This window comes from Sesamum indicum, linkage group LG11 (assembly GCF_026168435.1).
Source record: "Sesamum indicum cultivar Baizhima isolate 11 linkage group LG11, ASM2616843v1, whole genome shotgun sequence".
NCBI classification, from domain to species: Eukaryota; Viridiplantae; Streptophyta; class Magnoliopsida; order Lamiales; family Pedaliaceae; genus Sesamum; species Sesamum indicum.
Genome location: NC_142667.1, coordinates 6,914,124 through 6,932,382, shown reverse-complemented (window position 1 = coordinate 6,932,382; position 18,259 = coordinate 6,914,124). Strand labels below are relative to the sequence as shown.

The following is an 18,259-nucleotide window of genomic DNA, read 5'->3' as shown; positions in this document are numbered from 1 at the left end:
GTGGTAGCCCACTCTCCCACATGACATCTCGTCAACCCCGATGTCAACAGCCACATTGGACCACATCAGGCCTAGGAGGATCCCCCTGCGGCTGAGACCCCTCACAGGTGAGGGGTCTCCTAAGACAAAATAAGTAAGGAAGGACTCCCTGACAATTAGAACTCTCTGACAGTTGGGACTCCTTGCAGTTGAGGGAGGACCCCCAAAGCCCTGGACTCACTGGCAGCTTGGAATCCCTAGCGGTTAAGAGTTCCCGCTGATAAAGGGTTCCCCCAACTTGGAGATAAGGATTCAAAAGCACGCCTAACAGAAGATAAGAATAAATTATGGCTTATCCAAACGGCCTTTATCCACGTTTCCTATAAATGGAGAAAACATGCATAGGCCTATCGGAAGAGGGCACCCCCTTATAAATATAGGTTTACTCTTTTATACTGAGGGCATTTCATGTGACATTCTTGACACCTTTCTCATTCTCTGAACATCCCCCTCACGTCCCTCACACTTCTTTTACTCTCTAAATAATCTCTCACTCTTTAAATATCTTCTAAGCACTCTACAAGCATATTATCACGTGTTTTTGCACTTTTTACCGACTTTATTCACCATATCTCGATTTTAATTACATTTATTTATTTTTTAGCTTTATTCCAATTCGAATCCAATACTAACATGGATGTCGGAGTGCTAACACCTTTTTTGCAGGTTCCCCCTTCAGGATTTGCATTCTCTTCAGCCCAAGCTTTTAGTATGGCCATATCAATTGGACTCGTGTGTTTTTGAGCGCATCAATTATTATTATTATTATTATTATTATTATTATTATTATTATTATTATTATTATTATTATTATTATTATTATTATTATTATTATTATTTTTGTATATAATGAGATCAACAACTTTTAAAAAATAACTTATTTTTCTTTTTTTTAATTAATATTAATAACTATACAAAATTATTTGCAAGTATTTCATTAATTGAATGTATATATATTTTCTATACTTTTACTAATTATACAATTACTAAACTAATTAATTATATTTATAAAAATAAATTAAAATATTATACCATACTTTTAATATTTTTTATAATTAACAATAATAATATTTTATATTTATAATAATATAATTTTATTAAAAAATTATATAAATAAATAATTTCCTTCTTCCCCTCTTTCTTTCTCATTTCTTCAACTTTGACCTTTCTCCCCCAAATCCAGCGACCGCTCTCCTTCTCACCCAATTTCAAGATCCAGCCCTAACCCCAAATCCACCTACCAATCTTTCTCCCCAATTATAAAATCTCACTCTAAACCCAAATTCACCTACCAGCGCAACCAAGAACGACCATAGACGGCGAAGAAAAATCAAGCAAGGTGCCGGCAAAAATACGCGACGAGGGGTGCGAAGTCGCTGGGGTCCTGGGGAGACGGAACCGAAAGAGGTGGGTCCATTTGCCGGCTGACTACCACCGTTCAGCTCCTCTCTCCACGGCGAACATTTTGAACCGTCAACTTTCTATTTTGGTTACTCCCCGACAAGCTACGTCTTCCTTTTCGAGCGCTTTCTTTCCATCTCATTTCCTCCACCATCTAAATGAATCTCAGGCCGCCGTCTGCAATAAGGAAGGTGATTGTTATGGTTTGGCCAAGCACGAGCTCGCGCTCATTATACATAATTCGAGCTCAAGCTCAAGCTCAAGCCCTAACATATGATAAAGAGTGGGTCATCTTTTCAAAATATTTAGTTGGTATAAGACCTTCTTTAATACAATTAATATCTTCTCCATTGTCTATAAGAACATTAAATATTTTTCTAAAATTGTTATTTATTAATATCTTCTCCATTTTTGACTATTGACTACCTCCAAAGTGGATAGAAAATACTCCTCATATTTTTCTTCACCTACTTCAGTATTCTTGCTAATTTCCAACATTTTCAACTCTATTAGTAAGAGACTGATTATAATTTTTAATATTTTTTATTTCTTCATTTAATTTTTCTACTTCTATTTTTAGATCTTCTAGAGTAGAGGAATTATCTTTAATAGTATGTTTTTCATTAAGCAGTTTCTTGACTTCAGTAATTATATATGGTTTAAAGGATTTATTAATAATTCTATCATAAACTGGGCTAGGCTTAGATGTGGAGGCTTTACAATTATTGTCAGTTTTATTCAGAATGATATCCCTAACTTCAGGGTCTTTTATTTCTCTAAGTAATTCGATAATATGATTATCAGTGAGAACATTTATCTTTCTCATTTCTTTAAATTTTGTCATTAATTCATAAAATTCCTGATGTAAATTTTTCTCCTTTTTCCTGTCTACATGAACAAGAGGGTTCTTCTTCTTCAGATTCAGAAGAGGTTGATGAATATTCAAAATTTTCTTCAATATTTTTAAGTTCACTTTGTTCTTCATATTGTTCTTCTGATTCGGAGGATTCCTTTTTCTTAGAAAATATTACATTGAGTATTTCTTGTTTTTCTTTTCTTCTAAATTAAGATTATTGATTTTCTTTTTCAATCTCCTAGCTTTTGTTTCTGCGTCTATTTGCAAGATGGTCTGTTTCTCCACAAATATAGCATCTTATTATTATTTTTTTTTGTGGTACTATATTTAGCCTTCCATTTATTTTTTCTAGCTAAGTCTTTTTCTTTATTTATTTCTTTTCTTAATTTTTTTTATACCTCTTTTCTTTAATTCCTGAAGTTCTATTCTTAGGAATTTTTGATCTATTGGATGGTTTCATTTACATCCCACACTGAGCATAAAATTGTTCTAATTGACTTTTCTCTGTTAAATTTTGTCTTTTAGTTTGTTGATTTAGTTTAATTTCATTGCATAAATTCAATCCTTCTTGGATGTAAGTTCCAATTAACTTTCCATAAGTATACTGATTATAATTAATTTGCATATCTCCTTTACACAGGACATTTCTAACCTTTTCTGCAAAAAGATGAGGGAGGCTATCTATGAATTTAGACTTCCAATGAGCATCATTTGACTCTGAAAGTTTCATAACTCTACTAAGGAATACGTCTTTATGCCATCTAAATGAAGTTAATGTCTTACATTTTAAATTCTCTAATAGTGTTCGGATAGTTTCACTATTATCCGACCATCTACCTTTAACATATTCAAGAATATTGATAGCTAATGTATAAACTGCTTTTTCTTCTGAGATATTATTTTCAATTTTTACTATATTCAATATTTCATTTTATCAGTTTGGTTGAGATAATTATCCCATCATCCCTTTACTTATCCAGTGAATCCTGCTATGATCATTTTAGCAATAGCTCTATCGGAATTATTATTTCCTTTACAAATAGTACTATACATCATCATCTTATGTATAGTATTATAAATTTGTCTTTCTGTAAATCCATCAATGATCCTTTCATAAATTTGTTTGCGATTATAATTATTTTGGTCAATTACCTCTTGTTCCTCATAAAGAACATCTTGAGGTGTTGGTCTAGGATAATAAAATTTTGTTTGCATTGGCTTCCTAGAAAATTTTTCTAATTTGTTAATTTCCTCCGTGAGCTCTCCTTTGTAATCCTGAGAATTTACGTCATTATTTAGAGTATTTAATTTTAGAATATTAAATTTTTGGTCCAATAATTTTTCTAGTTCTCCTATAGGTTTTAAATTAAAAACCTACAATATCTGGGGGTGGTTGAATTGAAGGTCTGGCAATAATTTCTCCTTTTGCTTCTTGAACCAATGTCTTACTTGAGTTGATTTCTCTTTGTCAATTTCCTTGTCAATCCATAATCTTATCAATCATATTATTTAATTTCATAATTTGTTCTCCTATAACATTTAAGTATAAATTGGCATAATATTATTTTTTTAATAACTCATTTATTTGTGTTATTGTAACTATTAGAGTGTCATCTTCAATTAATTTAGAAAATGCTTTAAAATGAATTTCTATTTCGTTTGAATTCATTTTGAAAGGCTGTTGAGGGGGGGAAACATTATCTAGGAATTTTCCATTTTCTAGAAAATGTTTTCTTTCTAATACATTTAAATATTATTTTCAATATTTGGTTATAAACAAGGAGCAAAAGTAACTTTCTTATTCCATATGGCTAGTTCCTTATAGAATTTATTTGAATCATTCTGTTTCTCAGGTGGGAAATTTTTAAAAAATTATTTTCTAAATGGTTCCCATCATTTTTCAAAAAATTATCCCTTAATTTCTTTTCTAGTTAGGGATCCAGGACTAAAGTCTGTTATGTTTGTATAATTTTCAATTGGAATTTTTGTTTCATATAAGTAATTATATCTAGTGTATTCATTTACAAACAAAAATATGTTTCTGAAGTTAATTCTTCATTTAATTTGGGATCCTTATAGATAGCTTTAACAATATTATTTGGTTGTATTCTTATTTCTTCGATTTTATCATAATTTGAATCATTTAATTACTTTCTTTTCTGATTCGGGATGTGGATGCTCTAGTTGGGTTTATTACTTCTATTAGTGATATGTAAAGTAGAATATCTTGAAGAATTGCTTTTTAAATGTTTTGATTGATTAACAAAGTCTATTATGGCATTTCTTTCCGAATTTTGCAAAATATTTATATACATACTCTTAGTATTACTTCTAATAGGGACTTCCTTTTCAATTAGCCAATGTTCTGAAAACTCAACTTCACACCATTTTATTTGTCTCCTAATATTAATTCTTGAATTTTATAAATTTATTTCAAAGAATATTGTTTGTTCAAGAGATTTATTATCTTGTGTTCTACAATTAGGATTAAATGTTTGAAGAAGTTTATAGTATATTCTATAACATATACATATTAATTCTAACCCAGGTGCATAATTATATCCATGGGTTTCAACATTTAGCGTTAATGCATTGGGTATATTCACATCACACATTGATAATTGTAAATTTGGGTAAATATTAAAAAATACTGGTCCATGAGCCAGACTAGATTGTATTATTCCTATTAGACATTTCTTCCAGTCTAAATTCCAGGCATCTCTTAGGGCAGCTGAAAACTCTCTGCAAACTTTCTAATGTTAGAAGTTTAAAGGCTATTTGGACAAGACCGATATGTAGAAAGTTATATTTTTCTTGATAATGCCTTATATCCATAGCATCCAAAAGTTTTATTACTTTTTCCGCATTATCAAGAGCAATAGATTCCTCAGTAGTTTTTACTACTTGCTTAATTTTCCAAACATCAAATCTTCCAAAATTATAGATTAGTCTAGGAATTACTTTACGAATTGTCCATTTATTTAGTTGATCTAGATTTTTAGGGAGTTCATACTCCTCTTTTTTAGCATTCTTTACTTGATTACCATTATTATCAACTAAATATTGCATATTAAGCATAGAAATAAAGTAGTGCTGAATTATTCAATACAACTTCAATAACATGGTCCTGATACCATAAGACATGACCGAAGGTCATGGAGGATCGAAAAACTCAAAACAAAATTTAAATCCGACCATATAGGTGGAATATTACACCTACATACCCCAAAAACTGTTATGATGTGATTTCTGTAATTACGTAAAAGATATGAATTATGTGTGTAAATAAACCATAAGTCAGAATATATTTATTTATTCACTTTGATTGAAGTCATACAGGTTTGTTATTGAAAAGATGTATTGTAGCACTCCATTCGCTACAAGGGCTATATCTATGCTAAACATCATACTTATAGTAATCCCTATGTTTATAAATATAAATGCATATAATAATTTAACCCATATGTATACGTAACTCCAACGTCATAACAAGCGTAATGAACCTACATCATCATATATTCACATCAAACACTACAAGTAGTCCATCATAAGTAATCACCATGCTTACGCTTTCTCTATACAACAAAATGTATTTTGTACTCCAACTAACAAAGAGGAGAAAACTGCATACTGGCCCAACCTGCCTGAGTATAGCGCGTAGACCTATTCTTCAATAGTCAGACACCTCAAAGTCTACTCCTGAAAGAAAATGTCAGCAGGGGAATGAGCCTGCCACTCAGTAAGTAAATAACCAGCCCTATCTATATATGTATATCAAACACAACCCAAATAGGATAAGTAGACAACATGCATGAAATATATAGTCAATTTGCTTCCACATAATCATCTTTATTACACCACATAGCTATCTCATAACAAGACAATCAATCAAACTCCATTTTTCCTAGTTTGCTTACCAGAAGGTAATATTGTGTTTTTTCCACCAACTCAATCTCACTGTTATATAAATTTAAGTGAACCCCCTTGACAGCCAGCTCATCAATCTATTTCGCACATAGCATTTTCTTTTCGCACATAGCTGTTTCATTTCGCACATAGTGTTTTCTTTTCGCACATAGCACTTTTCATATCGCCTTATAGGCTTTTCAACACATCAAGTGGTATTCACACCACAATTATATTCAATTTCCACCACTCCCTCATTTCCACATATCATCATTCTTGTAAGCAACTAGTAAAGTAAAATAATATATCGACATATTCTCATTTTCAGACATCCACAACACAACATACAACAAACATGATATTTCAACGTACTTTCTCATTCCACGTACACAATATCGTCAATCAAATCAGATCATCCATCACTCATGTATTTTCAGATAAATCAACTTCAGCATGAATCCCATATTTATATGACAGTAATATCACAAATAAAGGGAACATATATAGATAATACTAATTATTTACTTACCTCAACCTTACAACGTTTCTTCTACTCGCTAATTGTCAGTCCTTTCACCTCACCCCCGTATCCTATAATGAATTATACCATATACAATTAATATATTGAGAATATCATAATTTCTTTTAAATACAATATTAAATATTATTCGTACAATTTCTAATAATTCTTTACTATTCCACTTCTATCGACGTACAAATCTTCGTTTTTCCTCTTTATTAACATACCATTATTAAATATAATTCTCGGAATATTTCTATGAATTTTCTATCAATTTCTCGCTATTATATTCTTTAATTGAACAATAATACACATAATTGCGAATTTGGTTAACAATTCCGATGGAATTGTATAAATTAGCTATAGCAATATTTAAATCTAATAAATTTAATAATCTAATTGACCAATGATATCATTTTTATATCCAATTCGATATTTAATTTGACATTATTTTAAATAGCCAAACTCGTAAAATATTCCGATTAAATGGTACACCACTCAATATAAACAACATTTAATAAATGAACTAATTAAATACTATAATTATATAATTAAATAAAAATTAAAATTGGAATTCTCGTACCTTTGTTTTTTCCCCTTTTTCCTTTCACCAAAAATATAATTGTGTGTGTATTTTGTGCAATGTGTGTGTATATAAAAGAAAAGGAAACAAAAGGAAAATAGAGTGAGGCCGTGGGTGTTGTGGCCCCACCTCCACTCTCAATTCTCTCTCTCTTTCTACTTTTATATATATATATATATATATGTATGTATATATATTATATTACTTACTTAATGTATATATATTATTTCCATATATATATATATAATATTATTATTATTTTATTGATTTAATTAAACTTTTCTCAAAATATCCATTTCGTCCTTCCCAATTTCTTAATTAATATAATTTGCTCTCAAATATTATAACGAGCTCCAATTTAACCCGTTCAAATTTTATTATATTCTAATTATGGCCCATAATTTATGTACTAATTAACTAAATTTCATAAAAATTTACCAGTTAATCCCCCAATTAGGTATTATAATCTTTGGGGCGTCACATGTATTATTGGAAAGAAGAAAACTTCGAGGAACGCGTCGCTCAAATCGCTCATTTTCATGGGATCGAGTCCCATGAATAAATTTGAAATTATGGGATCGAGTCCCACTGCACGTGTACATATTTATCTAATTTTTATGTGAGTGTTTGTCACATTTATGTGAATTATTATAATTTATTTATAATTGCTAGTTATATTGATGTACTGATGGAATTAAGATATTACTCAATATATCGAGATAAGTTATTATAATTATGTACTATTATCAATTAAAAGAAATCCTCATCTCATATGACCTGATGGTAATACGTATATTGTAAGAGCCGTAACTCATATTTTTCTCTTCAAATTTATACATACATGTGTGTATGTATACGTATATTTCCAATTTTATGAACCCATTTTTTTTCTAGGTTTTCGAGCTTTCTTTTTACAAATGAAATTTTTGTTTCAACCTATGAAGAAGCGGAGAATTAATAAAATTACGGATTCATCAAGGTTTTCTTAAAGGGATCAAGATCTAAGGAGTATTTAGAATTGTGTAAAATAAATATTTATCAACTTATTTAGTTAAAATAAATTGAAACAAGTATTTGTGATTGATAGTTTTTTTTTTTTAAATTGTTTAAATTAAATTAATTTTTTAAAAAAATATAAGCATCTTCCCATCAATTTCTGCAACTTATTATTGAAAATATAAGTTGTTTTTTAAACTCTCCAACTTCAACTTTTCTTTTTAAATACCATCAACTTTCACTATTATTTACGATATTGTGTACAACTTATACCCACCATTAAAAGCAGAAGCTATTGAAAACATTACTTGACGAAAAAATTTTACTTTTCGTTCTGTAATTATAGGGATTTTGCACTTTTCATCTTTTATTTTTTTAGTAAACACATTTAATCCTGTAGTTTAAAATTTTTGACATATTTAGTCTTGTAACTATTGATTGAATATATTTAGTCCTATAAGTATTTTAGTAAAACAGATTTAGTCCTTTATGTTTAACAAGTACGACACTTTTAGTCCTTTTGTTCCTGAAAAAAAAAATGGTGGCCAGAAAAAATTTAGTGAAATGCACGCACATCTTGTTGGGTTTTCACCTACTTAATGTTATTTCTCTCAAGAAAAATACACACATTCCCGACATTCCAAATCCTAATTTTCTCCCAAAATTTTCAATTCTTACTTACAAGACGAGATAAAACGCACTCCATGTTTGTTTTTGTGTTTTTACACCTTATTTGTGTGTTTTTCTATTTTTTAACTTTCTATATATAATGTATATATATTTATATATATATAATATAAAACAGACATGATTTGACAATAAATAGTCATTTTTGTCTCCCAAAAGTACAACATTAAATATAAAATATTTATATATAAAAATATATGATTTCACAATGAACAGTAATTTTTGTCTCCAAATCCCAACATCAAACCTACACCACTTATTTTAAAATATTTTAAATTTTTTCAAAACATAAATCCAAACATATCATCTATTTTCAACACACACTCACTTATCTCTATTTTTCTCTCTCTATTTCTAAAACACAAAACAAAACAACTAAAACACAAATCCAAACATAATGTAATTTTTGTTCTAAATTCCCCCCAAATTCTCTTTTTTAGATCCCCCTCCCAAACCTTAATTTTCTCTCAAAATTTCCAATTTCTACATATAAATCCTTATTTTTCTCCCAAATCCCCCCTAATTCTCTTCCTAAAATCCCCTCCAATTCAGGTCTAGGCCATGCATTTTGTCTATAATCTCCAACATTTCGCTAAAATTAACCTTTCTTTTTCTTTGTATCATGCGCTCCAAAATGCAATCAAATCAGTTTTTGTATGTTCTTTTTCACGAGATTTGCTCACATTCGAACTGATTGTGGAATTAATTTGTGTTTTTATTAATAATCACTTTGGAGATTCGGTAAAATTAGAGCGGGGTTTGGGGAATGCGAGGAGAAAAATTAAGGCAGGTCTGATTGTGTCTAATTAAGGATTTGGGAAAATGAAATTGTTTGATTGTGTTTAATAAGTAACGCGTGAAAACACACATCTTTCCTCCAGTAACATATCTCACTCCCCGACATAAAAGGACTAAAATTATCACACTTGTTAAACTTAAAGGACTCAATATGTTTTACTAAAATACATACAGAATTAAATCTATTCAGTCAATAGTTACAAGACTAAATATGTGAAAAGTTCCGAACTTAGAGGACTAAATATATTTACTAAAAAGATAAAGGATGAAAAATGCAACAACCCTATAATTACAGGATGAAAAGTGAAATTTTGCCTTATTTGACTAATATCAGGATAAATTACAACAAGCTATTATGATATTTTTTATAATTATAAATACTCAGTCATTGTTTCAAATACACTCCTCAATTAATGATTCTCTAACAAATATCCTCACCTGGAGGCCCAACCTACAAAAGCTTGGTGCGAGTTCCCTGAATGTGAGAGGCCGAAGAAGAAGTAATTCGGCCCTGCCCAAGTGCCCGCCTATGGATCAAAAGAAAGCTGTGATTAGAGCCAATCATGGGAGGATGGCTTAGCTCTGTCTTGGCAGCCAAGCTGGTTACCTCTCTATGTGGTTGAATACCACCAACCCAAGACAGCCAAACGGATAGTGACAAACCTAAAAGGAGTAATGAATAACTCACACGCCATAACCACTCCTTGGGAATTTGGCCCTATCCAGCGTAAGACTTATCTAGGTTTTCCCATCCAAGCACGATTCTTTAGGAATTCTCGTCAACCTGTACCCAATTGTGAGGGGATTTATTCATGACAACCACCAACCCCAGTCCCTAGAAGTCATACTTCTTCATCCATTGGGGAAGCAAGTCTTTCCCCTTGGTTACGGGTACATATTTTTTGCAAAAGTACACCTTCGAACACATTGCAAAAGCACTTTAACAAGTATATTATGTAATTATTTTCTGCACAATTATTGTTGTCTTATTTATCTTGATTTTACCTTTTTATGATTGCTTATTAACTTGAGTGTTGAAGTGTTGACGTCTTTTTTGCAGGTTTGCAAAGAATTTGACTCAAATTATTCAAACCCAAAGACTTGACTAACGAGCGATTCTTCCTCGCATCACTACCGTTAATTTCAAGAGAATTTTTATAAATTTTAAATAATAAAAAGTATTTATAATTATAATAAATTTTAAAAGAATTTATTAAAATATGTAATAATTGGAAAGATTTCTTTTTCATTTTTAGTTGGACAGATGTGAATCATATCCATATGACGTACAAGTAGATATGCACGGAGCAAAGTCAACGGTATTGAGATCTCGTAGTAATAGCGGTAGTACCATTCCCCTTTACTCTAAAGTATAATTTGACCGTTGCATTTCTTGAGCATTAATATATGATGATTAATTGGTGCAGAGCGTGTACTTGTAGTTCTGATCCCATACTACCACTCAAAATTCAGACAATAATATTTACTTACACTAAACCAGAAAAACAAATGTGGAACCGAGTAGGATGTAGCAAGAAGATGAAAACTAAACAGCAATTGTTTTTTTAACTATTGGAAATTATGAATCAATTATATAATGTGTAATATATTTATCATATAATTGATGTATAATAAAAAAATATTTTTAATTTACATTGCAAGTATATTACATTTGTTATGTGATTAGTCTGATTCGACCAAACTTAATTTGCAGAAAAATTTTCCTATAATTTAAAGTAAATAATGTTACCAGAAACAACAATAATACACAGGAATGGCAATTCAACCCAAATCCGAAAATTCCGCTCCGAACCCACCCCTATGGGGCGGGTTCAAGTCAAAAATATGGATATCGGGCAGGTAGCGGGTCCTAATAAATAGAACCCACTTGAGTTTAGGCAAGTCTCGAGTCCATGAGGAGGGGGAGGGGAGGGAAGGACGGGTCTTGGGTCCATCCAAACCCTGCCCTGTTGTATGCCTAATAATACAACACATACTAACAAAACCAATTATACTTCTCTACACGTGCGTTTTCCCTTCTGGTATGTGCATTTCTCTGCTGATTCTTAACTCGATTCAACACTTGTACTACAAAATATAGAAGAAAATGCTAAGGAGGTGTAGAGCTAGTTTCATACCAGAAAAAAGACCGAAGCACAGAGAATTCAGTTTAAGAAGTGTAATCTTGATACACACATGGAAATTACATACAAAAGGAAGATTTGCAGCTAAAAAAGAGAACAAGAAGGGGTTTGTTATTCTGCAACCTTAACACCAGTGAGGTAGACTTGGGACTGGATCACGCTACCACCAATCCAAAATCCCGGCATAACCATTAGACCGACTCTAGGCTTTTGATCGCCATCTTCTATAATAAAATTTTTCACAACACTTTCCATATATACTTCTGAAAACTCGGTATCCCGCTTGACCTGAAAAATCTTAACTGAAGGATCGAATGAATGTGCTAACCTGTGCAAAAGCCAGATTGACTTGGCCAATTTCAGAAAAGCCTGGTAAAAAGCTGTCCGTGGATGCCCACCTCCCGTTACATAGTTCCGTTGATCTAAGTTCCCGAAGAACGATGCTTCCATTTTTTGGTGAACAACAACGAGGTATTTGCTCTGACAGAATTTCCCAAACATTGAATCAGGACTCTGGCCGACAGCATCCAGCGGATCCATTTCCCTCAAGGCAAGATACTGCTGGAAAAAACTTTCTTTAGTTTCCACTGGGTTGTCTAATTTCATGGAGAAGCTTTCGTCCTGAAACCCGATGAACATTCTCTGGCAAATGTGAGATTCAAACGCATATTTCTTGTGAGCCCTCTTTGCATAAGTGATGTTTGGCTCTATGGAGTTTGCTGCTGCATCAAGATCCCACCCCGCTGCTTTCATCATGTTGATTAATGGCTTGGAAAAATCATGAATAGCCCTGTAAGCAGTTTCTACAGCTGACTTAAATAGATCAGGGGATAAATCCAAAGAGAACAACCCATTTTCACCAACACCCCCTTCTGATTCTTTCATTGACAAGCCCCTAAGCTTCAGGTTCTTCTCGAGTTTTACCCGCTTCTGGTTTGCCTCTTGGATCTGCTGCTCTAATTGAACAATCTCAGAATCTTTATTCTGAATTTCAGACTGAAACTTTTTTACCATGACCTCGTATGTCTTCAACAGGCTCTGCTGTTCTTGAATCTCAGCGGCTAATCGAGAGTCTTGTGGAGAGACGCAAACAGGTTTAGGGTTGTGCTCTCTATAGAAATGTTTGAGTTCAGATAGATTCTTTAGCTCTGATATCACAAGCTTATCAGCAGCTTGAATTTTATCAGGGTCATAAGGAGTGTGAGCCGCCTGAAGTTGAATGTAAGCCGACTTCAGGGAGGAAATATTTGTAAATATCCTAGATACTAGTGCTTCCATAGCTTCAGGGTTCTGATTTGGGGCCTCTTCCATTGGTTGGGGATGAACCTTCTGGTTGCTGCTTTCACGAAGTTGAGTATCTTTGGCACCACTGTGTTGCATATCTACTTTTAGCGAAAAGGAGATTCAGCAAGTTACCTCTGGGCCACAAGAAAATACTGCAGCAATAACTGCAAACAGAAGAGGGTTGTATGTGATGTTAGTTAGAACGACGAACTGGTATAGCTTCTCAGGAATGCTTTAGCAGGATAAAGAAACATCAAAAGCTGTTCATGTTTAAAGTGAAAGAAAGCATGGTTTCGAGTAGTCAACCTTGACTGGCATGTCCTGCTCCAGATCTGTATCGATCTGTTAACTTAGCATTAACAGCTATCTAACAGAGAAAATTGGCATGTACTCTGAAACCAAATATTCAAGAACCAATGAGGATTATAATATCTGAATGAGAAATCAAGATGTCACTATAAGATTATGCTTGCATAAAAGAAACAACAGAAAAATAAAAACATGGAAGCATATATTAACGTTTAACCTAAATTAGAACAAAAAAAGTAACTCCACTTCTTGACAAGATTTTGGACATGTTCCACCATCAGAAACTAATACTAGAAACCTAAAGTATAAAAATTCCAGCTCCGTCCCCCACAAACTGAATCCCAGCAGAGAAGCACAACAGAAGACAAATGTAATAGCCAATAGAGAGAAGATCTCATTAGTGAAATATAACATTTCTAGAACTGTATGCAGGCAAAATAGAACTCACCTAGATGACAGAAAGCACACTTTCAAGAAAATGCTAATCACGTGTATAGAAACATTGTAAAATAGAGATATTATATAAATTAATCAGCACAACAACCTCATGTAAGGTATCAACTACGATTATCGATAACCTGTATCTCTTACAACCAAAAGACTTCAGCTTGATAAACAGAAATTTAAGAGGAAATGAAAAAAAGGACAGAAATTTATCAAGACATTACTGCGTTAGGACTCTTCACCAAATATTACATCCTATTGTCCTTCAACTATTTGATGAAGCTTCTTCCATTAAGATTTCTGGAACCAAATTGCCACTTTGAAGTGTATGAGCACTATAGTAGAAAAACACAGGACTTAATGACTCCCCTTACAAGTTGAGTTGACAATCAACATTTTCACTGCCATACTGAAGTTGAAATATATTTCACGAAACCACCATATCCCAGATCTTCACACTAAACCCTAACCCCATAATTCTAACCCTCCTCTCAATCCCCTAAGACCCGTCCAGAAATCCCAATTCACTTCAAACCACAACTCCACACAATTTCACTTCTGAACCATCAACATCCGAAAAAACCAAAGTTCTGGCTTTTGTTCATACTAAATAACAACTGATTAACCACAAATGACACATAAATAAACCCCCAAAAAGCTCTCAGTCAAACCCTAGAAACCACGATATCTAATAAGATTCCAAAGCACTTCCCAAACAAGGAAATCAGAAGGCGAAAATTCAAGAGAAAAACAAAAGAAATTAACAGATTGGAGTTACCCGATCGGAGAACTGAGCTGCCGGAGCTGCAAGGCAAGAGAGAGAGCGTGGGAAAAGGGTTTTCAAGTGTTTTTCCGACAAAAATCACACGCATTACTCCACCACAGGCACAGTATGAAAAGCAACGCGGGGTTTCCAACTTTTCCTCTCTATATTTTATTGCCGGAGAGAACAACTGTTGGAGAAAGGGATCCTTTCTTCCATCATTACTAGCTTGGTTAAATTTCCATCTTCAAATGTACTATTATTTATTAGACCATCGTTAATTTTAAAAAATATTTATAATTATAGCACACTTCAGTTGCGCTTAATTTACTCTATTATTTTTTTAAATTTTTGTTGTCATTTTAATATTTATTTGAAATAATTACACTATCCTCCTCTTAAATTTAATGTAATCACTAAGAGACACCCTTTGCTATACAAAATTACATACAATACCCCTGAGATTTATTTCTATCGAACCAATAAACCCCTCTGTTAGTCAAAATTATCCGAATTTGCTGATATTAGCTAAAAAATTAAAAAAAAATCTATATATACCCACAATTGACTTACTACTGATTTATTGTAGGTCAAACAAATATTTTCTAACCGAACTACGTAATCTTATACATCTTCAAATTATAATGTATGTGAGGAGGTATATTTTTACTCTTATAAGGGTATTTTGGTCATAAAAGATTTACTTGACCTTCAATTAGTGAATAATAAGTTAATACGTAGTAAATATAGATTTTTATTAATTTTTTACTAATTTAGTAAATTTGATAAATTCTAACTAACGGACGGATCTCTTTATTAGACAAAAACAAACCTCATAAATATCAAATATAATTTTTCAAACTATAAGAGATATACATGTAATACACCAAACCTCAATGAGAAAATTGTGTAATTATCCCTATTTATTTTAGATAAATCAAATATAACAATAACAAATAATAATAATTAAATCACGTCAGTATAATATAAATTTATGTGGAATTTGCTTTTTTTCTCAATGATATTCAAATTCACAATATTAGGTATGTGAAAAATAAAATATTAAGATATTATATTTAATTAGGACAAAGAGTAATTTTAGTAATAAAGTATGGAGACGACAATTATCATTAAACCATTAATCATTCCCAGCAATTTGTAAGCATTAAATTCATTATCTATACTATTATAAATGAAAGAGGTATTATAGCACACAGTAACAATTTTGATACCATCGCACTAATTTTTTGTGATCTTAAAAAGTTTTTTAACTAATAAGATAAATTATATTTTGTTATTCGAACTATACCCGTTTTTATAATTTGGAATCTAAACTTTTTTTTGTGTCAACTTACCATCTCAACTTTGCGAAATTTACACTTTACCATATATCACCATTTTTTTTTTTGCTGTTTTTTTTGCAAAAAAAAAAAACATCGCATGCTGTTGATATGTAAAAAGTATCATATCACATAACCCTTAAATGTTGCATGTGCACTTCATGTATTTTTTTTAACAAAAAACTTGTGAAAAAATAGTTATAAATGGCAAAGTGTAAAACTTTGTAAAGTTGAGATGATAAGTTAATTCAAAAAAAAGTTTAGATGCCAAAGTATAAAACAGTCATAGTTCGGATAGGCAAAATGTTTAATCCAAACTAATTTATTCAACTTCCAAAATCTTATAATATCTTATTCTTATCTGTAATATACTTTGAAAAGTAGAAGATTATTTATTATAGAATTAAATATATTTTGCATCATTGAACTATATATGTATGTAGTCACATTTATCCTCGTAAAATATGAAAGATAACAAAAACAATCTTGACAACATAATTTGGCATTGATAGGACAAAAATGACATTCTCACTTACACCATGTACTTTTTATTTTACTTCCTAAAATATAATTTACAAAGAAATCTCCCCAAAAACTGTTTTTACTGACTTAAAATTTAGTTCAAATTTTATTTGAAAAATAATATTTAAATTTTATAACATTTTATAAATAATGTAATACAAAAAATTATTAATAAGCTCCACATATATAAATATATTTTACAAAGTAAATAATGTATGTTAAAAAATACATGTAAATATGTATATATACACAATGCATATAAATTTATAGTAAAAGTATGTTACATAACTTATAAATTTTTGCTCAATTACATGCCCATATAATTAAAATATATCATATCATTACTTAAAAAACTATAAAATATTATATATGAATTTATTATAGAATTTTATATTTTATAGTGCATATATATGTTCGATGTAATATTTTAAAATTTTATATAAAAGTGTGCAATATATAACAATACAAGCAAAAATTATGTAAAGTTTTTTACTAGTTATGTAAAATATACGATCATTCTAAATTTATAGAGTTTATACAGATTCTATACTTAGTATAAAAATTATAAATTTTGGGTAATATTTATTTTAAATAAATTATTTCTAATGATTCAAATGATATTAGGAGAATGACTATAATAGACATATTTTGGGGGGTGTAAATAATAAAAGTATTATCGTCATAAAAAAATTAGTCCATATCATGAGAGAGCATTTTGTTACATTGTATAGTTTAGGGATGTAAATGCACTTCATGCATAGTTCAGGGGTATAAAATGTATTTAACTCTTTATATATACCAACGAGACGGCGTGCCACAATGACTAGTTATTTCTAAATAATATAACCGCGCATGTAAATTTGAATTCCAGCATCTCTAAAATTTAAAATTTTCAATTTTACCCTTTCAATAAGTACCACTGGGGTGTTTGTAAGAGATAAAATTAAGTGTTTATAAGTTTATTATTGAGAAAAAGTTAAAATAGTATTTATTATTTTGTAATTTCTACTTTTAAATTGTCTGAATTAAGTTGATTTAAATCGCAAGTTACAAGTAATTATTTACAAACTTTTACAACTTATTGGTAAAATTATAAATTTTACACTGTTTTTACTAACACCCAGATTTCAACTTTTTTCTTACTTTTGACTTTTGCTTCAAACGCTCTCAGTTTTTACTATTGTTTTTAACTTGCGGCTTTTTTTTTACTATTTAATTCTTATCACAAACGTATAAGTTATTGCAAACACTAGTAAGTTATTGATTTAAATGAAACAATCTTTTATGAGCATTTGCCGAAAAGAAATGATAATAATAATAAGAGTAAATTTCGTGAACTCTTTTGAGATTTGTTATAATTATAATTTTTTTATCATTATTTGAAAAATTGTAAATACCTTTCTAGAACCAACGACGACGTAACAAATACCCCTCCTACAATGGGTTGTCACGAGGGGTATTTGTTAGGCTATTATTGATTCTACAGACGTATTTGTAATTTTTTAAATAACGAAGCGTATTTTGTAATTATGACAAATCTCAAAAAGCCCGTAGTAATTTACCCTAACAATACTACTACCAATAATAAGAAGGGTAAATTACAACGATATCCCATGAATTTTGACATAATAATAAAAATCCTATTATTGTTTAAAAAATGACCAATA

The 18,259-nt window shown here is 30.8% G+C and overlaps 1 protein-coding gene across 2 annotated transcripts; it reads right to left on the bottom strand.

Moving 5' to 3' along the window:
• Positions 1-11,897: 11,897 nt before the first annotated feature.
• LOC105173356 (myosin-4 protein (DUF641)) lies at positions 11,898-14,974 on the bottom strand. Of its 2 annotated transcripts, XM_011095062.3 has the most exons (3): positions 14,746-14,973; positions 13,521-13,606; positions 11,898-13,378 (listed from the first exon to the last, which is right to left on the bottom strand). In XM_011095062.3, exon 3 carries the CDS (start codon positions 13,308-13,310, stop codon positions 12,042-12,044), a length of 1,269 nt encoding a protein of 422 aa, XP_011093364.1. In that variant the 5' UTR covers positions 13,311-13,378; positions 13,521-13,606; positions 14,746-14,973; the 3' UTR covers positions 11,898-12,041. The 2 variants fall into 2 exon arrangements, with proteins under 2 accessions (XP_011093364.1, XP_011093365.1); XM_011095063.3 differs by lacking the exon at positions 13,521-13,606 and having other exon boundaries at positions 14,746-14,974.
• Between the last annotated feature and the right edge of the window lie 3,285 nt (positions 14,975-18,259).

What these genes read in the sequence shown, in the direction of transcription:
- LOC105173356 (XM_011095063.3), bottom strand. Translation starts at nt 13,310, where the DNA reads ATGCAACACAGTGGTGCCAAAGATACTCAACTTCGTGAAAGCAGCAAC.